Source organism: Apis florea, unplaced genomic scaffold (genome assembly GCF_048593485.1).
Source record: "Apis florea isolate Af1SG1 unplaced genomic scaffold, ASM4859348v1 contig_2897_pilon, whole genome shotgun sequence".
NCBI lineage: Eukaryota > Metazoa > Arthropoda > Insecta > Hymenoptera > Apidae > Apis > Apis florea.
Genome location: NW_028256665.1, coordinates 2,555,206 through 2,579,716, shown reverse-complemented (window position 1 = coordinate 2,579,716; position 24,511 = coordinate 2,555,206). Strand labels below are relative to the sequence as shown.

Genomic DNA, 24,511 nt, shown 5'->3' with positions numbered 1-24,511 from the left:
TTTTAAACGATTCTCGAATTAATTTATATATATTACGTTTATTTACGTTTAAAGGTATTTTCTAAAGAATTTTTCACAAATATATCTATTTTTTTTTTCTTTTTTAAACGAAAGCGGTATTTTTTATACGAATTTACGAAAAATACAAAACACGTTTGAAACTGAAATTCTATTAGTAAAACTTTGCGGTACAGCGAGAACGGAATATTGATAAATGGTAGGCAACAACGGAAATACATAACAATTTCCCCTTTTCACTAGAAAATAAACGTGTCTATCATTCACAAGATCACAAGATTTTTACCAACAAAATGACGTTGTTTAAAATACCGGAGAAAGAAAATTCCTTCGATAACATTTATTCGTACAATTATTCAAATGTATACACACTCGTCGATAATCCTAACACGTCGATTTACCCTTCGATCCCAAGATTCCAAGAACTCGCTCAAAGACAAAGCACGTAAGAGTATGTAAATCCCGCGAAGTAGATTACTAGCTCAGAGGGGCACGGTTTTCCATCGGGGGAGGCTCTCTCTCGACCAACGGAGAAAGACGGAAAGGTAGGAAGAGAGGGAGTCAATTTCATCGGGCACGGAAACTTTAATTTCAATCGAACTTGCCGACAGAATAATAATAATACTAAAGCCAGTAGTAGTAGTAGTAGTAGTAGGTACCCTCGTAACCCAACAAACAGAGAGGAGAAGGAGAGAAGGGAGAGGGGGAGAGGGAGGAGAAGGAACCTATTAAGAATCAACTTCACCAACGAGACTTAGAAATCGTTAACGCAATCGGAATGCCGCTAAACTATATATATATATCCCATCCCTCGCTAGGGGATGCGGACTCGAATCGAAGGAAGGACTATTTAAAAAAAAAGGGGAATGATTCCAATTCATTCAGCTTCGACGAAACTTCGATGATTTCCACGTCTTCGCGTTATAATACGTATATTCCGTTGTTCTCCTCTCGAAATACATACCTCCGGAACACGGAGGGGTTGCCGGCGGCCATGTTTGTGGCAACGTCGGCGCCGGTTTCCCGAATCCCCGAAACACCCTATTGATTGCTCTCCACGAGTCTCGCAGAACCGCCGAGCTCTGGTACACCGGTCACCTCCCGTACACCTCCTCTTCCTCCCTCCCTCTTTCCCCTCTCTACTCCTCCTTCCACCTCTCTCTCTCTCTCTCTCTCTCTCTCTCTCCTTTCGTCCGTCTCTCTGTCCATCTCTGTTTCTCCGTTTCTCCGTTCTACACTCCCTTCCCAGTCTAGCTGTGCGCCTCTCTCTCTCTCTCTCTCTTTTCTCCATCTACCTTCACGGGCAGCATTAGGAATGGCGAACACGCCGCCGTGCAGAGGCTACGTGAGCCGCATGCGACCACCCCCGCCCCCAACCACCACCCATCCTTCCCTCGTCTATGTCATGCTTGGTGCCAGCCAGTATGGCCGCCAACTCATACAACCTTCTCCTCTTTTCCTCCCTTGACCTCCCTCCTCTCTCCCTCTAACTTTTTTTTTTTCGTCCTTATCCACCTCCTCTTTTCCCAGCCATGCTACTACCTAGTCGCTTCTTTTCCCTTTCCTCCTCCTCCTCCTCCTCGTCTCTCTTCTCTTCTTTTCACCGTTCGCCACCGTGGCCACCTTGCCTCCTCACCCCCTTCTTTCTTCTTCATCCAGCTTCTCCTTTTTCCACGGTTCCCTCCACGCTGTGCTATCTTTGCCCTTCCGGCTCGCGCGTGTACGTGCCAGCCTCACGTGCATGCCTGTGTCTTATATGTCTTCCGCTTCATTTCACCCACCCCCGCGCACCACCACCACCTATCTCCTCCACGCCCTGCCTTCCTCCTTCCTTCCTTCCTTCCTTCCTTCGTCTTCTGTATTTCTCCTTCCCTTCACCCCCTAGACTTGTGCTTCTCTTTCACCCCCCAACCTCCCCCTCTGCCTACAGCCCAGGTTCCATCAACATCCCGGAGAACGAGTCGCACACGCTTACGAACGACGATTCGTAAGGGAACGTATAGAAACGCGAGGTTGTACTACACACTCACCTGTGAGAGTCCAAGGTAAATTGAGACGGTCTCGGATATGTACAGGAACCGTCCATCAGCGGCGACCGCCATCGCGAACCCGTCCAGCGACTGAAACGGAAAATATGGGAGCAATCGTTCTTCCACCTATCTTTTTCTTTTTCTTTCTCTCCGCAATTCTTTCCGGCTTTTTCTTTCGTTTCTCTCTTTGTTGTTCCCGGGACCGAACGTAGCATCCCGGTGATCACTTCCAGATCCTCCCCTCCCGCTGTCAGTTTCCGGAATGCTGCGTTCGAATCCTTGTCGCAATTTCATCTTTTCGTTGCGACTTTTTGCCGTTGCAATTTAGTACGTTTTCTTTACGTTTTTCTCTTTTCTTTTAATATATTTCAAAACGATTCTGATACTAATACGAGTAATTCGAAACGAAAATATTGAAGAAAATATCGAAGGAAATTCCTCTTGAATTTTATTCTTTAGAATTTTTCCTATTTTCTAATCTAATCTAAGATAGATCGATTAATAATTCTTTTTTTTTTTTTTTTTTTTTAGATACGCGATTTTCGAAAAGAGAAGAAGATTTGAAATTGTCACGCTTACCTGAAGAATATGAGTACCCTGATGTACGTCGAAGTGGTCCATCGCAGCGGATGCCGATGACCTAACTCGATTCGCGCCTGGAATCAGAAACGTGGCGCGTTATTGAAGGCGATGATCCATCATCCATTTGAATGGGCTCGGTTCAAAGGGATATTTAACATTCTGTTTTTCATCGTGGTTAAGTTTAGACGCTTCCGTAAAGAATATGACAGATCCATAGTTATCGCGTAGCTTATAACGCGTGTTAAAAAGATAGATTTGTATTCGTCGGATGGCATCAAAGTTGCATATTGCCGTGCATATCGCCAACGATGAATAGTAATGAACAAACGGAACTCGATAAATCAACATTCCGTGGTGGTTTCTCTCGATCACCCATTTCTGACACAAATTTCGTTAAAAGAAGGAAATCACGTCAATCTAATAAACAATTACCTCATCGTTAAAGATTCCTCTACGAGAAATTGTGTTATTAATCTCATTTCGTGTTAAGCGAAACGATACGGAAGCAAAATTTCTCGTAAAATCTTTGAACAAGGATTTTACAAAATTGTGTAAAACACTTTTTGACTTAGTTCTCAACCAATTCTGTCATTTATACAAGAAATTTATACAGAGAAAAATCATTCATCTCGGAATGATCACCAAGATTCCTCATGGATTTTCAAAAAATTTGTAAAGATTTGAAATACTTGAATACCACCGATAAGGGTGCTTAAATTCTTTTTCGAAACGTCTCGATTTCCAATAATTTAAACCACTTTAACTTAACCAAAATCTGTCAACCCATCTCGTCCCCTACAGACAACAATTCCTCCCTCGAAGGGCGGGAGCAAAGAGTTAATAAAGACGTTTGTCCATCCTCGATTGATTGACATTCACCGATCGTGGTGGGCTACCTCCAGTTTATTCTGACCATTGTGACTCATTCCCCAACTCTTCAACTCCCTACAGCAAGATAGCCTGCTAACCATGCCACCGGTGTGACCCCTTCGCGTCTTCCTCTCTCTCTCTCTCTCTCTCTTCCCCTCTGTTAACAAACAAGACGTTCCTGCTCCTTGCCCGTAATAATAAACCAACCCACACCCTTCTCTTCGGGGACGTCGTAATGAAAGACTTAGAAGACTCGATCAAACTCGGCGCGAACCGCTTAATCTGCTAAGCCCTACGGACCAGGAACGAGGTCGAAGTGGCCGGCTAACTGGCCGGATTGATCAGCCTCTGGCTTTCGCCATTCGGTCAACAACTTCGTCTCGATATCTCGGACCCGGATCCCCGAATAATCCGGCCGGACTTTCGCCTATGTACACGACGAAAGCGGTTTCTTCCACGACCGGCATCCAATGTATTTCGTTCCGTTTCGTGACGACGATCCGTGAATACGGATGATTAAACTTTTACCGATCGAGGATTACCGATCGAGCTCGCATCGATGATGCACGAAAACGTGGAATTTTTTTTCGAAGGGAAAGGGAATTTGAGAGTTGCTCGATGAGAAGTGGACGGATTCGTTGTTGTGTAACGAGAATTGGTAAATTTTATTGTGATTTTAGGTTGGAAGTGGATCGAACAAAGAGTTAACCTCAAATTCTTGATCTTTTTATGAGGGAATCGTTCGATAAGAAGGGAGGAATAGATGGAAATTAGCAGTTTTATCGAGACAAGAAATATTTTTGTTGGTAATATAATTTCATACGAGTTTAGATAGAAGAGAATAGAAATGAACGAAAGAAAGGAAGAACATGTTTGAAGAATTCTACGAATAGTACGAATTTTCCGTATTTATTACGTATTATAGTTCTTTTTTTTTTTTTTATTTCACTTAGAAATAGTTGTTTTTATGAAATTCGATGAAATAGAATCAAATTTCCGAATGGAAGTACCTGGCCATCACAATATTTTGACAAGTATCCAAGGGAAAATTTTCCTCGATTGCCCCTCGCAGATATTTCCTTGGGGATGATGGAAAAATATCCGCGTGCGATCAATTTAGCGAAGATCAACTTTGGTAATGCGTTATTTTTTCGCGGCGGCGACGAACGAACGACGGCCAGATCGAAATTTATTATTGCACGAAACAACGCGACAAAATAATTGTATCCAATCTTTCGAATGGAGATTTCTATTCAGGGAGTGAAAAGAAAGTGAATCGAAATAGTTTTCTTAGGGGGGTTGGAATTGCATCTCTGCTATCTAAAACGCACGCTGTTTGGAATGCATTCCGCCAATTTAGATCGCTTTGCCAACTTCGGGCTGCTATTACTCGAAACGATGGACCCGTTTCAAGTTTCTAAGTGAAATTACACATCCACAGTTGTTTGTTATTGTTTAAAATTGCCAAAACTATGGAATACATCGTTTCACATGCGACAAGCTACAAATCTACTTAACAAATCGTAATAAAAAAAACGCATTGAAATAAAGCCTCGGAGAAAGAAATGATCGAAAGGAAAGAAGCAAGAGATGTAAAAAATTATACAAATAAAAAAAAGCCAAACTTGCTTGAAAAGAAACGGAGGAAGAAGAAGGAAGAGGAGAAGAACAGTAGGAGAAGAAAGAATGGGGAAAGAAAAGAAAATAAAAATCAATCGACGTGTCTGGAAATCTTTAACGCATTTTACTTCGTTAAGTCGAGAGGTCTCTGGTTAGCGCAGTTGTGTGCCAGTGACATGCGGGGACGAGGGTGGAAAACCGGCCGCGGTGGATTTAGTTTGACGAGGAGCTGCGGCAGCGATGTGCGGACGGTGCCTAACTCAATTTCGTTAGTTTAGTTACATTGGCGGTTGGTAACGCGAGGCCCACGCAGGGGTTGCCGTGATTAGATTTCCATGTAGGTAGTGGTGCACCCACCTAAGCCTTTATGTGTGCCCGCTTTATATGTACAACCAGCCATCTTCTCCCTCCCTCTCCTTTCATTTTGTCCCTCTTCCCGCGCCACGACAAATATTAACTCAACCAAGCCACCCCCCTCCCCCTCGTGCGATTCACCGAAACTAGCGAGGATGAATAAGTGAATTCTATCGACCACCTTATTTCCCGTGTTCCGCCTCGTTGCAACACGCGGATTTTCTTACGGAGGAGGAATCTTCGAGAGAGCGGAGGGTTGCGCGTAACGAGGAAACGAAGGGTTGATAGGAAAAGGGGATCATCCTGGGGATTATGATTGGCCGAGTGGGTTTTTTTTTCTTTCGGAGAAAATTGTTGGAATTGCGATCTCGATGATCTCGAGAGGTGATTGATCCGCGAGTCGACACGATATATCGACGATCACATATGAATATCGTTTACGAGAAATTTCGAGATTGCTTTTACGATTAATTGTATTTGCGACGGGCGTAAAGTTATACTTTGGAAATTTCGAAAGGGATCGATCGAAAGGGATGAATCTTGTTTTCATCCCGTCGAAAAGACGGTCCGCGCCACTTTCATTTCGGTTAAATGAACCACGAAAATGAAGGAAAGCAATGGCGATGCTATCGTTCGATTATAGCCGACAATTCTCTATTACTATGTATCTGGGAATCTTGTGTGTGCCGGCTGCGTGGTCACTCTCCAGTTATAAAGGATATCGCGGCCCTCCATCTATTGCAGGCCCGCGAATTCTTAAGAAGAACCTTTGTCCGGTTAATTCGATACCGGTGTACCGTGAATTTCCATCGAGATTCAACCTCCACCACCCTCCCCTCTCACCCTCTTTATCACGATCGGCCCACGAAAACGAGGACACCATTGCAATTAATTTGCGACCATTCTCGGATTCCTCTCCCGTTTCTTCTGATTAGATTACTTCGCAGTGGATAGTTCTTATTTTGTGTCAGGTTGCGTCTTGAAAGAGAATTTGTTTGATTCGACGAAGAATTCTAAATTACAAATATGAAAAAAAAAAAAAAAATAGGGAAAGAATATTTTTTGCAACAAATCACCGATTCTTCAGTCGGAAAGACTCCGAACGATTCGCTACACGCTCGTCGATCTTTCAGAATCGGCTCCCCTTACCGGGGTTAAATACTGATCCATCAGCAGATATCACGAGCAGATACATTTTCTAATAAGCGGGGGAGGTCCGATCGTTGTTTCCACAGCTCTTCTAGAGAAGAGGGGTCGAAGGAATATACATTTTTTTTTTCTCTTTTTTTTTTTTCAGGGACAACGATCGCGTTTCTTCCTGTTCACCGAGCAGTCGATAATATTTAATCAAGTTCCAGTCCGTGACACGAATTTAGAAAAAGGATCACGTTGCTAAATATTTCCTTTTGGATCGAATCTCTATTCTTCTCGAAATGAGAGATGACTCTCTATCTATGATATCTACGATGCAATCGTGATTTTTCAAACATATCGGTGGAGGATTAAAACGAGGGAAGAAAGAAAGCGACGGCGTTAACGACGATCCCCTTACCTTTGCCAGATTTATTTGGCGGTGGCCCATCCCGATTCCATGGCGGGTCTCCGTGGCCCGAGAACTCCCGAAGTTTGAGGTACGAGATGGTTAGCCTTATTATAGAGGCTTTGTCCAACTGGGAGGTAATAGCCGCCGGTAATGGCAACATTTTCGCTAACTCGTAGAACTCGAAGTTCTCTTTCCCCCTTCGAGACCTGGCAGCGTCCCTGCTCTTCTCCTTGCGCAGCTCGAGGATACTGTAACAGGCAGAGAAGAGGAACGAGAGAAGGTTAGACGGGCAGGAATCTCGTGGCGCGGATAAATCTAGTTTTTTTTTTTTTTTTTATTTTATTTATTTGTTCGTTCATTTATTTCCCTCCCTTCCTTTTTATCACAATTTTTTCAATCGTGTCAAAACGTATAACCCTTCGTATATACGACGTATAAGAACGTAGAAGGGGAGAGAATTCGACGAGTGAATCTCGATCTCACATTCGAGATGGAATTGGACGATGATCAACGGTTATTCATATTCTCATATTTTTAACGATCTTTGAAATTAAATATCAATTTGTTTCGATATACCAAGTTGAAGAGAGTTAAAACAATCCTTGTAATCGTTCGAGAGGGTTTATTAAAATTTGGCAAGCGATATATAAATAAAAATGTCTTCTTTTTTATTCAGCTTTCGTTTTCTTTTATTTAGCCGCGATCGATGACGCAAAAGGAATACGATAACGCGGTTTGTTTTTACAACTTTTTTTTTTTTTTACGACAAATCGTGTAACCATTCACGCGCCATCCTCGATTCTCGTCCGAAATTCAATTACATATTTGTTGGCTGCCATAAGATATTCGTTTCGCGTAATCCTTCCGCAAGGACTCGCGCATTTGATATGCCAGTAACGAATTAACCGCTGTGCCGGAATCGCGTTACAGCTATTGACCCAGAGCGTACGTAGCACCCCGTACTGTTCCTTTTCGACTGTTTTTTCTCCACGGTTAACTTGATCCAGGCTCCAACCTTTCAAACTTGAAGCATAAAATTCGTATCGGAACGTTTGATTACGATCTTGAGAAGTCTTCGTCTTCAAATCTTTTCAAAAATTAAAATCCATCGTTCTTCTCCCCAAGACACAAAGCACTCGGTCAATCGAGCAACATCCAGCGACCGATGTTTTTCAACCCTTATGTTTTTTAACCCTTTGCGCTGCAAGTGACTCGATTCGAAGCGCGACAATATATTATAATCTTACAAAGCGTAGAATAATATCGAATGGTTGGATTTTTTTTTTTTTCTGAAATTAGATCGCGGATCGAGCTACATTTTAGTCCGAGCTCGACTAGTCGTGGCGATAGAAATATTATTTTTAAAGTTTCCGAATTTTGTGGAAGACGATAATGAAATTAGCTCGAGCGAAGACGAGCTTGATTTCTCGTTATTAAGTAACGAAATTGACGAATAGAGAGAAGGAGGATAGCGATGAAAATAGAGATAAGAGGATGAAAAATAAGAATAGTGGACGGTTTTAAGAGATCGTAAGATTTCATCGTCCTGAAAAACCGAGGATGCATCATCACGAAACAACAATATAGATTTTTAATATTCCATCCAAATCTTCTTCTTTCTTTAGCGCATTAAATTATACGCGATTAATTTGTGCGGGAAATCGTATGGAGTGCAAAGGGTTGAAAACAAAGAACTTTGAAAGATGTGGAATTGACGGCGATTGACGTTTCTCCTCCTCGAGTATTCTCACCCTGTTCGTCACCCTCCACGGGAATAAATTTACTCGTACGAGAAGTTTGTCTCTCGCTGCCCAATTCGAAATAAGCGACAAAATAAACGATTAACCGAGGACGATGGATAGGCGAGGATCCATAGGCGTGGCGGCCACGATCGTAGATCGCAAACGCGCGGCAAAAGCGGCCACCCGCTCGGCCGGCATACATTATTCAAAACGCTATCATGCCTGTGTTTGCTGACACGCCAGCCGAATGTATCTGGGTGAATGTCGACGTAACATTAACCACGCCCCGTGGACGGCCCCTCGATTCCGGTTTTGCATTTAAACATTAAACGTTGACCAATGGGAACGTAATCCGCATTATTCGAAACCCGTTCCTCCCTCTACACCCCACGGCCGTTAACCTTTTATCAACCGGAGGAATTGGTCCTGACCGATCGACCTCGCCTTCCATTCGCCAAACATTGATCCCATCCACGCGGACGGTGATCTTTCCAAGGGTTGAATCGGTATTGCGATGTTGTGGATGAAATTATTTCGATTAAAAGAAGAAGAAAAGAAAAGAGAAGGGGGTCACACAGTCCGTGGCAGTTTGATCGCGCGCACGCAGGTGTGAAACTGGTCAAAACGCGATATTTCATAATTTCACGAGGCGGTTGAATGAATTAAACATGGGGCGGTAATCCGATTCGAGAGCCTTGAATGATCCTTAACAACCAATCCTTGACACACATAGAAATCGAATATATCAACAGGCCTTCTCTCCATTAGAGTTTTTCCATTACGCAAAACCGATACGCGCCAACCTGAGCTAAAATTGGACGGAATAAATAGACTCGACGACACCTTGACGACACGGACGAATCGAACCTCGACCTCGTCGGAGGATAAAAACTTCTTTATCCCTTCCTCGATTATTAAAAATCCCTCGAGGAACGATTTCGAAACGCGGTTCGAAAGAAGAATCCGCGAATTAAACGCGCCATTTAGCCAAGAGTCGGAAAGGGTTAAGAACAAGATGGGATTTTTATTAGGCCGCTATCGCGCTTAACGGCTGTAAAACGATCCCTACCCCTTTTCTCGTTGATCGCGCGACCGCCATCCGGAACACGACGTCGCCCCCATTACAACACCCGCCACGGTGAAAAGTCGTAAAGAGGAGGGAGGAGGGGGGAGGGGGGAACGAGGGAAAAAGCGACCGCCGTTCGACGGTCAAAACCGTCTTGTTTTCGCATTTTACAAGCGTCCCGCCACCGAAGAGACCAACGCTCGAGAACAACACGCTTCTTCCTTCCTTCCTTCCTTCCCGTTTCGCTTGGTCCCGCGGGGACAATCACGAAACCGACGCGACGGACGAGGAGCGCGAGTTGGGGAGTGGGTGGGAAATTTCATTTGCCATCGATGCTCGCGTTCATTCTCTCGTTAGAGGGGGCCGGCTACTTTGCTTTGGTAATTTAAAGTTTGAGAAGAGGGCGGGTCGAAGTTTTCTTCTCGGAACAAAGAAGGGGGTTGGAGGATGGAGTTTGGAATGAAAAAGTATGGCGAGAGTTAAAGAGTGTTAAAGCGGTTCTTCTAAACCGGGGTGGATCGATCGGGGAGGAGGATTCCAATTCACCTGTCCTCGACGCATTAACGAGGCGAATCGTTGTTGCTGCTCGTAATTTTTAAACCGAGATTGGATTATTATGGGTCTGAGGTAGGAAGTAATCGAATCTTGCACGCCTCCAACATTTCGAAATCGTTTGGAAATCGAGTTTTAAACTCTCGGGTCTGTTGTTGCGTGAAAAAAATTTCGAGTCGAATTTTTACGAATATCGACGGAAAACAGAGGATTTTGTCTCTTTTTATTATCGGACGACAAATGTCTGACGAGCGATAAACGAACGGGTAAGGAATATTTTGCATATTTTTTCCTTTTTTTTTTTTTTCTTTCTTTTTTTTTTTTACGGCTCGGTATCGGTTCAAGGGTTCCGTTGGAATTTGGGATAGGTACACGGTCGCGCGCTCCGACTTTTTTACGACGGCGAATGCAGAAACGAGCGTGCTACGTGCATCGCATACGGGACCGTATGCAACGATGCTTACTAAAATGCGGGCAGCCCGTCGTGAATTACGTCAAACGGTGGTTCCCCGACGGATCCGATCCCTCCGCGTTCTGAATTTTCCACCGGGGAAAATCGTGTCCCCATTGTGTAAATTTTAACCAATTACCTCGGCCAAATATGCCAGTTTTCCATTTATTTTTCTTTTTTATCGAGCGAGCGAGCGAGCGAGCGAACGAAGAACACAGCAGTTACGGGAAACCAAGTTTTTCCAAGTTTTTTTTTTTCTTTTCGATCATTGAAACGAACAAGCGTTTGATCGCGATTTGAAGAAGTGAACGAAGATTCGAAAAGAAAGAAAGGATGCTCGGTGGATAAAAAAGTTGGCTCGAGATTCGCGTCTCGCACGATACATCGATCATAAACTGTACGAAAAAAGAAATTTACGAGGTAGTTTTAATAATATGATATTTCGTGGAAGAAGAAGAAGAAGAAGAAGAAGAAGAAGAAGATGCTCGGAACGGAAGGGAATAAGAGGAATATAAAATAAAAAAAAGAAAAAAAAAACCCGTGGTCGATGCGGTCAAATAAATAAAAATATAGGTTACTTTTTCTTCGGTTCCCAGGTGAAACGCTATAATATATATGGTCAGACGTCTGTTCATCGCGAACGGATGCATGTGTTGCATAGCAATCACGTGGTAATCGCGTGGTAATTGTACGCCTAATTGCGTACATAGAGGAGAAATTCTCCACGAGTTTAATAATCAATTGGAAAGTGGAGATGAGAACGGTTACAATTAAAATCCGTACGTATTTCCATCCTTTTCGATTCCACCATCTTCCACCATCTTTAGAAACAAGTTTCGAAATTGATCTCGGAACCGATCAAAATGTATATATATATATATATATATAAAATAGTTTCAGTCTCGAATCATGCAAATCATCCTGTGCGATTCGCGCGATCGCGATGCGTCGTTCGTCGGAATGTCGCGTCACGTTAACCGTGAATCATCCTTGAAAACTGCGTACTTATTTTATATTTGAAATTCGTCTTAAACGTAGTATCTACTACTTCTCTAACACCTTGCAAGGCAACTATGTTCGCCGCATTCGAATTGCAAAAAAATCCTACCTAGCCTTAATCGCTCCTCGTTGTGTGCTAATGCAACGAAATGAACGATACCTTTTGCGAAAGCAGCCGGCCGATCGATACACGTCGCATCGAGACGGGCGCGAACGAAAAATACTTCACCGCCGATACGATACGATAAACGTAACGACTCCAGGTCGAAAAATAATTCCTAGATATCGACCGATACCTCCTGCTACTACCACGTATTTTCTAAAAAAAAATGACTCGCCTCGCTTATGAACGCAACGAATCCTCGTGGAAAGATGGACGGATGGTCGAGGACGAGGTCGGTGACGGAACGATCAGAGGCGTTGCTGATTGTGCAAAGATAAAGGGAACGTAAGGGGGGAGGGGAATGATAAGGGTGGTCCGTCTCTCCCCAGAGGTATGGAGAGAGAGAGAGAGAGAAGGTGGCAGCGACGTGTCTGCACAAGTGCGAAAATAAAATTACAAGGAACTTTCGGTCAAATTTGTTGAAATTGGGCGGCAGCCGGGGCAAAGGGCTCTCGCGGATCCCATGGGACGTGGAGGCAACGCGTTCCACCAACCCTCCCGAGCTGCTATATCCGTATCGTCCGTAAGGGTGGGAAAGAAACGCGGCTCGGACACATAAGAATCCTCGCGTTCGGCCGTGCTAAGTGCCGGCCATCAATAATTCAACAGCGGGCCTTGACGAGGTTATCGTGGCCGGATCCTTTCGATCGAGGCGCCGCTGGATTTTCTCTCCGCCGCCGATTCCTCGTTGCCGCGGAATTATTGATGGATCATCCGCTCAAAGGTCAACATTAGAATTATACCGCGTTGCGTATGTTAATAGGGGGGAAGGCAAGGAACGGTCGACGCGTTGCCACAGCGGGAGAATACGGCCGAAAGAGATGGAGGGAGATGGTTGTATCGCTCGGTGGCTGCTTTAAGTGGAACGGTTCGACGTTGGTCGGACACGGAATATTCCGAGATCGAAAAGCTTCCGGATGCATCCGGAATATCACTGTTTCGAATTCACTTCGTTTAATAAATACTCGTCTAACTCCAAACTAAAAACTAAACCTCCACAACCGAGGAAACCGGCTTTTAGAGCCGATTCTCTAGATAATCGCAATAATTCTAAATTCTGAAAGATTTCCAAATTTTCAATTCGTCGATCGAATACAATTTCAATTATACCGTTTCGACACGCAATAACGTTGGAAAAGAGGCGACAGTTAAGATTCGATTAAAGAAAAGATTTTCAAAGAGAGGTTCGAGGAGATCCATGAATAAAGGAAACTCGTTTCGATACGATCGTTGGAAAAGAGGCGACAATTAAGACGAGAATAGAGGAAATTATGACGAATCGATCCGGGTGTGGTTCGATAAGGAAGCCCATGTTTCGATACGCAATAACGTTGGAAAAGAGGCGGCAATTAGCAGGCACCGGGGGAATTATGACTCGGTAGGCCGAGTACGTGGGCTAATTCAATTAAACAATTCATTTTGCCGGTCCGAAACACCACCTGAGGGCACGTCCCAATCCCGTCCGCGCTTCCCTCCCCCCCTCCCCCTTCTCCTCGCGTCCGTGTGTCCCGGGCCAAGTGTGCGCCGATATGGAGGAACGAACGTGAGCTGGAGAAGGACCAAAACTCCCTTACCCTCTCCCGCGGGAGTCGTAGCCTCAACGCTACAATACAATGCTCCTAATGTTACGGCTCCGGTTTCCACATAATTTTCTTTCGCGGCCCTTTCGGCTATCGGATGATGCCCCCTTTCCTACCATTCCGCCCAGAGAAAATGTCATTTCCGGTGGCCGCCTCGATAACGAGAGAAAATTTTCGCCGGCTTGCGTGAGCTTTTCATTCGTTTCGAGGCTCCCTTCGCGTGGATCCCGACCTAAGAGTTACGATTCTCTTCCCTCTCAAAAATCAAATCTCCCCTCCGTTTCTTACTTCTTCTCTACTTGCAGTTCAAACGATTTTCAAATCGTTTGCTTTTATATTACTCCGTTAAAGGGAGGAGGAACGCGACGACCAATTTTCCAGAAAATTATCTTGATTTTTCCCTTCCAGAAACGAACATCGTCCAGCCGCCCACCTAATCTGCCCACCGAAATCAGCCACGACGACGAGCTCTCTTTCCGCCGCAACGTGCGCTTTTTCGGGAAACCTTCGTCCTCCTCCACCACCACCACCGTGGTGATCATCGTGGAGAAAACGCGCGGAAGGGACGAGTCGAGGGGGAGTGGACGAGAAGAGACAATACGATAACCACTAAATTATCCCGGCACATCCGGCGATGTAAATCACGGAGGGGTCGCGCGCATCGTGCACCGAGACGGTCGAAAAAGAAAGAAAGGAGGGGGAAAAAAGAAGAAGAAACGAAAAGATAAGGAAAGAAATCGGGAGAGGGCACGGTGTATGTACGAAAGACAGAAAAAGCGTGTACACGCGTGTAGAGAGAGAGAGAGAGAGCGGGGACGTGGATGTGCGCGCGTGTACACGCGAGGGAGACGGAGAGAGGCCGGATAGAGAGACAGAGGGAAGTTGGTTCTTGATGACGCGCAGATAAGGGAGGGCTTAAAGTCTACGTGATGTGGTTCCCGATGCGCACGGGCGGAGGTCGAGCCTGAGAACTTTCGGTAAACGTACTCTCGTACGACTTTCGGACGGAGCGTAGCTTCCCTCCGCGCCGGAAGAGCCCCTTTTGCATTTTCCATACTGCCACCACGCTCGATATACTTAATCGCTCCCGGTACTGACCTCCGAAAACTCCATCCTCGTCCCCTTTCATCCGAGCCTTTCCTCGTCCACGATTTTGCCGAAAATGTCGACCTTCTTTCCCCCCGCCCCCAAATTTTTCCAAATCACTCGAGAAACTACATCCCCGCCCCCTTTTACTCGAGAATCTTCGAGCGTCAGTTTAGAATTTTGACGCATTGGCGAGGATGTGTGAATTATTCGAGGGCCCGTTTGCCGTTTCTTATACGAAAGATTCTTATTTAACGGGAAAAGAAGAGAAATCGAAGCGTTTCACTTCCTGTCTCGAATAATCATCGTCGATTTGACGCACGAGGTGAGCTGGAGTCTAGTCTCCTAGGGGTCTCACGTTCGCAACTTGCATCCGGACATTCTCATGTCCCCACTTCCGGGAACGTGAGGCCCGTAACGGCAACACCCTCGCCAAACCCAGACACAACTCGCGGTCACTGATCTTTGTCCTAATACGCTTTCATTCGATAACCATCCTCGATAACAACGTAATAATAACAACCTCGATATCGATCGATCGATAATAACCTTTTAAAATTTCAAGGGAATATCCCAATAATTAACACACAGGACGATTATTCCTAATTAAACTCGAACACTCCGGAGAAGCTCTGGATCCGACACGAAAGTGGAACGTGGCCGTACGTAGTCGGACGAAACAATCACGAATTTTAATCGAACCGCTAATCGTCCAATGAAAATCACAATTTCTATCGCTTCGATCTTGCTTGCCGTTCGCTACAACGACTCGAGGATCCAACAATCGTTAAAAACCGTTCCCCTTCAACGAGCTCCGCCAATTTTCAAATCTCGCCGCTTCCAATCGAGCCAGCGTCCCACCACGTTTCGAGGACCAATCGTCTCGACCCCGGTTTTTCTATCCCCTTCTCGTGGCGTGGTAACACCGCGCGATCACAACGTTTCCGAGCTTTCGCCAACTTGCTTCCAAACTGAAGGAAAGGAATAATGGAAAGAGGGTATGGCGGGGGGAGGTTGAAAATAGCGAGAGCGTTGACGGCTCCCCCGGATGCCCCGTCAGCATCAGCGTTCCTCTCTAATCGTATCGGGTTTACTGCCTTCGCGTGACGTACTCATCTGTAGTACCATCGGTTTACCACCACCACCACATCCACCACCCTTCAACCCTCTGTCACAATTCCCATTATCCACTCGGTGTGACAGAGCTCTCCTGGGACTGGGCTATTTTTCCGAGGGATCTCCTCGCCAATTCTTCCTTCGAGGAAAGAATCTACCTGGATCGCGTCGTTCTTTCCTTCCACGAGTCGAAAAAAAAAGAAAAGATAAAGATTCCAAGAGAATCGCTTCGACGATTCCAAGGGGTGATCGCGAGTTTGAGTAAACGAGGAGGAAGGGTTGAATTTTTCAAGTTCCGAGAGATTCGAGGGATGATCGAAAGGAGAAAAGAGAAAACGAGAGGATAAGTCTTTGGAAAAGCGAATGAATTTGTGATGAATAACGTCATTTCGATAGTACGATTCTATTGGATAAAATGATAAAATGATTAAAGAAAAAGCGCAAAGAGACGTTGTTTTCCAAATATTTGTACGAATAAATATCGCGAGAACGGTGAATTTATACACGGTAGAATTAGACGATTGAATTATCGACTCGATAATGGCGGCGCGGAAAGGAAGAACGCGAGAGGAACGGATATTATCCTATAAAATCATATCATCTCGATCGGCGAAAAAGGAAAAAAAAAAAAAAAAAAAAAGGAAAAGAAGCAGCTTTATACTTTCGGGCCACTTTACAGCCTCGTAAAGCTTCATATTACAATCGTTCGTACGCACGAAACATAATCGGCGTCTTCTTTCACCGTATATCCATATCCACCGTTCGATCTTAATTAATCATCCTTCCGTGTCCCGTTTGAACAACCCGCGGCCTGTAATTTCCCAATTTTCTGAACACCGTGTTCCTTAATCCGAAACAAATGTCGAGGAATCGGGAGGCCGTGTTCCATGCGTGAGAGATATCATTACGCCATTTGTACGGAGAAGAAGCGGGGAAGAAGGATGACTTGCCCGCTCCTAATAACCTGCCAATTATGTAACCTGCCTTTACACAACGGTGACCGAGCATCGTTGTAGCATATCGGTGAAATTATGTTAATACGACGCTTTCTTTCCGGAACCTCGTTATTAATTTAAGTTAATTTATTTATTTTTCTTTTTTTCTTTTTCCAGAGAGAGAGAGAGATACAATTTTACAATACATATGAACGAATGGGAAAAATTCGCGAGAACGGTCTTATTGGAATTTTTCGACAGAGTTTTCGAGGAAAATCGATATTCGAGGAATAAAAATTCCGAATTCGAAATTTCGAACTTTCGCGTTCGATAGAAGTTTCTTCTGTACGATCAGAATAGAAGAGAAGAAGGATGGACGCGCGGTAAAACTGCGCGAACGTGTTCGAGGCTCATCATCGATTACAACCGAGAATCGTAAATTTTCTCCGACAACCTTGGCCCCACGATTCGCCAGGGAAATAAATCTAGCAACACGGTTTCGATCGAGGCGAAAATTCGAAGGGCGGGCAGAAATCGAGTACATCGAGGGCGTCGAGGGGAAGATCTCTGTTCGCGCAACACGAACAAATGGCGGAGGAGAGTTATGCAATTCCGTTTAATCGAAGTGAAAACTGGATTTACCGGTACCGTATTCCATTGTCTCGTTTATCTGTCGCTTGGCCGGCATCAAGAAATCGTGGATTCACGTACGTACGGCAATAAAAAAAACGAGCAACGTTTTACGTATGCAAATTCCTGGATGAAGCAATTCCTGGCTGGATATTCGATTCTCGTTGCAAAATTTACCTTCGTTGCCATTTTGTTTTTTTTTCTTTTTCTTTCTTTTTTTTTTTTTTTCCTTTTCCCCTTTGGCTCTACTGTCGTTTCATTATTCAGTCGTTGTTTGACCGATTCTTTTCCTCCTTTTCGAGGAGGAATGAAATATTGGCTTGGCCGTAAGCGAGAGAAAAAATAAAAATAATAATAATAATAATAATAACAACAATCGCACGGTACTTGGTATCGGTATCGATCGAAAAAGGTGATCGATAACCTGATAAAAATTCGACATCCTGCGCGCGAGGAATGATTTACAGTTATAACATCGACTTTACAGCGCGCTATTTGCAGCGTCGCCCCGAGTGACGTCATTGCCGATCTAAGTACGAACGTCACATATTAATGCAATCGTGTTTCTTCGAATCGTAGGATCGAGACGACGAATCGACGGTGCGGAAGATCGATCGCTCGAGGAAGACATTACTCGCGCGCTGGACACGACTGGAAATTTAGTTCCTTTTATTTTTTTTTTTTTTTTTTTACGACACAGAGTCCTTCTGGCATTCGACGAATGTTACGAAGATACGTAAAGAAGATACGCTTAAAATAAAAAATGAAAATATATATATAAATGAAAAAAATATCCGAGGTGAGAGAAGAAGTTTTTTTTCGAAAGAACTTTTGAAAAATGAACGAAGAAGATTTTCGTAAGAAGAAATACCAGAAATACCCTGTGTGTGCTTTGTTAAAGATATGTCTACTAAAGTTTCTTTACTTTCCACGTATATATTAAAAAAAGTATTAAAATTACGCAGAAATCATCACGTTCTTTCTAATAAAACAGATAAAGTCGCGTTACTTAAAGTTTCCTTATGACTTACGATTAAGCGATCAAAAAAAATCGTCGCGTTCTACCTCGAAAGAAACGGTTTCGCTATGCGCTATTCTTCTCTAGCCCTTTCGATGCTGGAAACAAGCATCGGAGTACAGCTCATATCGCGATATCATATTATCGAGGAAATCTTCGTTTTATACCATCGGTTTACCATCGTTCACTACGAAAAAGCGAACAGCTTTTATCGATCGAAATTATGCTTCTTCGTTCCTTCTCGTCTCTGACGAGAGAAAAATCTCGAATATCGAAATCCCAAGAAATCCAAATCCGTTGAAACGATAAATTACCGGCAACATCTTGATCGACGGTGGAAAAGGGTTGAAAAGGGTCGCGCGCCTCCTCCACGTACATACAGCGCGTATTTCACCCCTCTCGCGATTAATGCTTTCGTCACTTGCGGGGCGACAAATCGAAAACAACGTTTCCCCTCCTGTTCGCCAAAACTACCAACCCGATGGATCCGCGACCCTTTCGTCCCGGATCCCGAAAAACAATGGCGATTACCAACAACTCCCCTTATAACTCCATTTCTTCTTCAAAAGGATCGTCAATTCGAGAAGAAATCAAAACTCCCCAGATCATTTTCCCCCAGACCCAAACTTCTCAAAAATTTCCTCCGTAAGAGTGGTCATTTCGTTCGACCCGCGAAAGACGGCATCGTGAACAGAGCGTCGTGTTCGTCGCTCGTTCGCAAATCGAAAGGGCTAGATAGATGGTAGTTAACGTTGGAGCGGATTCCATGATAATCGTTAATCGCCTAAAGATGTACCATTAGTAAGTAAGTAAGAAAAATAAGTATAAGAGAAACAACATGCCCTGGCTCGAGGAGAGGACCCTGACTCTGTTTGTACGGGACACAGAGGTCCGTCGGTACGAACCAGGAGTGCGTGAACGCGGGGTTGATGTTGAGCGCCCCAGCGGCCCCCTGATGGGGTCCGCCGACATCGACGCCGACACCGACACCGACCCCGACCGGACTTTGTCGTTGAAAGCCCCCATAATCCATGGCCATCTGATACGGCAACATCTCTCTTCCCTTCCCTCCTCTCCTTTCTCTTTCCTTCCTTCCTTCCTTCCTTCCTTCCTTCCTTCCTTCCTTCCTTCCTCTTTCCTCTTTTTTCCTTCTCCTCCCTTCTCCTTTCCTTTCTCTCTTCTTGTTCTATTCTTCTCTCAAGCAACACAATCAAGTCTTCTTCTCTCGTGTTCGCGCACTGTTTATTATCCGACACTGGCCCGCGTATACAATCGTAAGTGCGCACCGCTCGACGAGCAACGAGAGAGAGAGAGAGAGAGAGAGAGAGAGAGAGTAGAGTTTTCACGAGCAGTTTTCCCAAACGCACCTCAACAACACCAAACAACAAGAACCGGGCACACAGAACGACGGGACCACGTCATGTATTATTACAAGTCATATTCTATCGCACCGTATCATCGTCCATCGCACGCCTCGTCCTCTTCCCGCGTCATCTTCGTCCAACCGCCGAGATATCGCCGGCATCGAGGGATACTTCCGATATAGAGAGAGAGAGAGAGAGAGAGAGAGAGGGGAGAGAAAGAGGAGAGAGAGAGTGCGTGTGCGTGTGTGAGAGAGAGAGAGAGAAAAAAGGAAAGGAAAGGAAAGAGGAGAGGAAAGATAGGGAAACGAATCGAGAAGTGTAACAAAAGTGGAAAAGAAAAAGGAGACGCGAGGAGGATCGTAGGCACGTGTGTGTGCACGTCGTGGTCGTATATACGCGAAGCGACGTGAGAGCTCACGCGCGCGCACGTGCGTGTCAACAACTCGGAGCTCTCGGATTCTCGCGTCGTGGACCAGCTGTTACGGGTGCTGGTCGACGGGTCGGTCCCTTCGATCGGTCGAATCACGCGCCCGATGTGCGCCGCGGACGTGGGGGTCGCAGCAGACAGCTAAACGGCTGCTTCGTGACCGAACGACAGACTAGACCGGACTGTACCGTCTGTGTAACGTGAGCCGTGCGGCGAGCCCCGTCGGGGGGAGCGAGACAGACGCGGGCGGAGAGAGAAGGAGCGAGAAAGAGGGCGCGAGAGCGTGCGCCGAGTCGTGGGCGGCGGGGGCACGCCCACGACAGGGCCGCTCGGCGAATCGCGTGGCGCGGCCGCCTCGGCCCGGCCACGCCCCTTAGCCGCCACCGCGACACGGCCACCGCGCGCACTCTCTGTCTCGCCGCTTGCGTCACTGCACCCCTTTGTTGACGGACAGAGCGGCCGTGCGGTGAGCGCCGCACACAGCCGCGGTCGCGGTTACCTCTGTCGCCGCGTAGGCCCCGCCCACCGCTACTAATGACATTTGCCGGATGGTTAAGAGGTCGGTTCGTACACCTACGATGTCGAGGAAAAAGAGAGAGAGAGAGAGAGAGAGACAGGGTACTACCTTGTCGCGAGCCAAGGGCGACGTTCCCCGGAAGTGGCCCGTAAGCGAGCCACGTGCGCGCCCGCCTGCCTGCCTGCCTGTCGATTCTTAACCCTTGTCGTGCTGCCGCGGCGGGGGTTTTCACTTGATTTCGTCCAAGAGTCGTCCGCGTTCCCCGTTCTCGTTTCTCCATTACGCGTTTCTCTCTCTCTCTCTCTCTCTCTCTCTCTTTCATTGTCCCGATTTAGCTAGGAACGAAGTGCTTCGAATTGGCAGCAATAATTGAATTCGCGTTATTCGGAAAGGATGTACCGTCCGTCCGTCGGTCCATATCGATCTTCCAAGGAATGAATGGACGGTATATACGGGATTGCCGTTTTCGTTTTCCGTTCTTTCTTCTTCTTTTTTTTTTTTTTTTTAATCTATCCTATATTGTGTTTTGCCATTCTGCTTTTTTTTTTTTTTTCTTCTTTAAAGAAATCACGTGTTTTCGAATCGCGCTAGTTTCTCTTTCCCTCCCTCCCTGCCTCCTTTTTCCATCGTAGTCTTTAACCGCCATTACTAAAACGGTCACGTGGGAGTTGTTTCGACGTTTTAAATTGCATCACGGTCGATGCTTTCTTTTTTTTGTTTTGAAAGCGTCTGCTGCCGGTATCGATGCCGGTCGAATTCGTTCTACCTATGCGAATTCACGATGTATAAATAATGCGCATCGTCGTTTTCGCCAGCGATCTCCCCCCGCCCCCGCCCCCCCCGATCTCTTCCGTCAACAATTATCCTCGAGTTCGAGTCGATCGCGGGAGTTTTTTCGCGTAAACGCGTAAGCGCCAATACCGGGGTTCAGAAAACATTTTTTTTTTTCACCGTATCTTCTATAAATAGGGTTTGCAACATTGTGATGCCGCGTCGAACGCACGTTAAGCTTCGAACACACGATGCACGATGCACTGAATAGAAATCGCAAGGTTGCGCGAATAGAAAATAGGAAGGAGCGTTGTGAAGGTAAGCAAGGCCAGAAATAAAACGGCGCGAGATTGTTATTTCCGTTTAACCGCGAGAACAAGGGAGCCGCGAAACCAACGGGGGTGGGGACGAAGACGAGAAGAAGACAACGTATCTTCTCCCCACCCACTCTTCCCCCCCCCCCCACCCCCCCTCATGCTTATTCATAAACCGCGACTTTTTCTGTTACCCAATCGCCGATTCGATCGGCGATTTATCTCACGCAGCGTCTTTATGCAATTACGCCGGGGAATGCACGACACGTAATAAAATAGCCGAGAAATCGATACGAAACGCGGCGACACGGACAGCGAGCAAAATCGCCTCGTCGCGCAAGCATCGTCTGGTGAAAATAACCAACGTCGCGTTTATTTCGCGTTTCTGCCCGCAACGGTGGGAGAAGGAGGGAAGGACCCGCTACACGTGTAATTGGCTGCGGCACCCACGCCATCTTCGCCATCTTTCTTTTTGTAAATGAAACTCCCTCGATCGATGCCTGTATACAACGCGTATCGAGATCACGTGATATTCAAGGATCATATATATGCGTTTTCCAGAAATTTCAAGTGGCTACTCTCCCTCTCTTAAATAACAGAATAGAAGACGAAGAAATAATAAGAAAGACGTTCCGGATGGGTTGATCCTAATCGAGAGCAACTTGTCCAACCTGAGGGGACACAAGTAGACAGGTTAGAATTCAAGCGAGTTGATCGGCCCAACAATGAGAAGCGCGAATCGCGTTGGCAAGGCGCGGCCGTTAAGGGACGTTCTCGAAATTAATTCATCGAACATCCAATCGGTTCCCTTTTCCAGGGAACGGCCGTTGTACGGGTCGTTGTCGCGGCGATCGGCCGCGCGCACGAGAAAGAAATCGTGCTTTGTCGTCGAAGAGACAAACCCGTGTCTCTGGGTGCAACGAGCGGCCGTCACTTAGCATGCATCCCCCGATACGAAGGATTCCTTATTGTATCGTTGCACGTGAGCGTAATGCACAAATATGAACTTAGCTGCGGGCTCTCGTTCCTCCTCGACCAAGCCGCCTCCCTCTTTCTCCCCTCTCTCTCTCTCTCTCTCTCTCTCTCCTACGCGTTCGGTGATAACTCCCGTCCTCATAATCATACATATGGATGTCCGTTGTATATACGCTGGCTGGCTGGCTGCTCGTCCGAGCGTCTGTTTACGAACGAGGCATTGTTCGTGGCGGGCCCGACGCGATCGGTAACGAGGTAAAACGGGACGATTTCTAAGCAGTAAGTAAGATGGTGCGTAGGTAATCGGTATGCGAGGGCGACGAGGGGGCTGTTTCGGGAAGAAACAGCTTCCACGAATTCATTTTCTAAATAAATAGTCGATCGTCTCGTCGCTCGCATACCGTGGGATCGATTAAACCGTCGCGTTTCGCGCAAGCTGGATCCTTTTATCGACCGGTCTAAGATAGTCTCTCTCTCCAACACCCCGCGTTCTTCGAGGTATAGTTCCTTCTTTGAATTCTAAGCTTCCGGAAACATCCGGATATTTCCAAAGTTTGAGAACGTTGGTGAGAGAGAGAGAGAGGGGGGGGGAGGGGGGGCGACAAGATCGAAAGATAATCGAAAGGAAGAAGTTTGGATCGATTTTATAGGAAGCAGTTGGAGAATCGAGCGGATAATATCACTTTTATGCGTGTAACGATCCCTATCTAACCCTTTCGAGGGCCATGCATCAGCGGCCGCGGGCATAAACGTCGGGCCGGGGGGTAAAGAAGGGCCCCATAAAATCCGCCCTCGCGGACGCGATAAGAGTTATCTCCTCGCTCTAATTGAAAGTTAATTGGTCCAGCGGTTGAGTCGAGAAGGCCGACCGTTTAACCGCTGTTCAAAACCCCTCCAAGCCTAGGGCGGCAATTTAGCGAACTGTGGCGCGGCTACAATAATGAGACCCTATCTTATGGTGTTCCCACCGACGCCGTACACCACCTAGACAGACGAGAGAGAGAGAGAGAGAGAGGGAGAGAGCACACCCAAGTTGAACGAAAAGCCACGTATTACCTACCGTGTTACGTGCCGCGCCGAGAGTCCTCCCACGTGCTCGTAATAAACCGGGCCGCCCTCTTCCTTCGCGTAATCGAGAATTTCCGACAAACACGTAGCAACGCCTCTGTCTACCATCTCTCGAGTCGCGCGAGCCGAGATTGCGATCGGGACGATCGGGACCAGCGTGTACGCGCCAGATATGAAAATTTTGCCTTCCGTTGGAGATTGGAGAAGGCTTTAAAATTTTTCCTTTCGATCGATATTTTTCTCTCTGGGATGGAAGTGAAATTTTTCTCAAAATTTTCGTTACGCGCGAAGAGAGTTTTTTTTTTTTTTCAGATTGTCTCTTCAGGAAAGAATCCAGGCTGAAAGAGAGAAAAGTATTTGCGAATGATCGGTAGGATTTTTGAGGAGAGAGGAGAAGGATAGGTTTGTTTTTTTTTTTTTTTTTTTTTTGAAGAAAAGTTGCTTCCGTATCGGGAAACCGTGGAAACAAATTTATGGCGTGCTTCCATGAAATCCGAGTTTCGTGGTGAAGTATGATATAGTTTGTTGTTGCTCGGCCAAGATGGGACAACGCGATAATAATTGCCACGTCAAATGTCGAGTGTCGAGTATCAACGAGAATCTTGCTTGTTACCTTAGACAAACGGATAAAGGGGATCCTTTCGATGCTCTCGGAAGGAAAAGTTTCCTTTTTTTTTTTTTTTTCTTTTTTTCAACGCTTGGAGAAAGCGGAAAAATAAA

At 45.8% G+C, this 24,511-nt stretch overlaps 1 protein-coding gene across 2 annotated transcripts in view; it reads right to left on the bottom strand.

The window, feature by feature from the left end:
- LOC100864608 (protein trachealess) overlaps positions 1-24,511 on the bottom strand; it is a 114,420-nt gene that overhangs the window by 5,750 nt on the left and 84,159 nt on the right. Inside the window, exons 1-4 of one of the 2 annotated variants that reach the window (XM_086907550.1) lie at positions 19,198-20,326; positions 7,027-7,265; positions 2,628-2,704; positions 2,049-2,138 (exon numbers count right to left, since the gene is read on the bottom strand). In XM_086907550.1, coding sequence (XP_086763676.1) covers positions 2,049-2,138; positions 2,628-2,704; positions 7,027-7,265; positions 19,198-19,409 — 618 coding nt within the window. In that variant the 5' untranslated portion in view covers positions 19,410-20,326. Of the gene's footprint in view, positions 1-2,048; positions 2,139-2,627; positions 2,705-7,026; positions 7,266-19,197; positions 20,327-24,511 lie in introns of those variants that run through there. The other variant, XM_086907551.1, reaches the window with a different exon arrangement.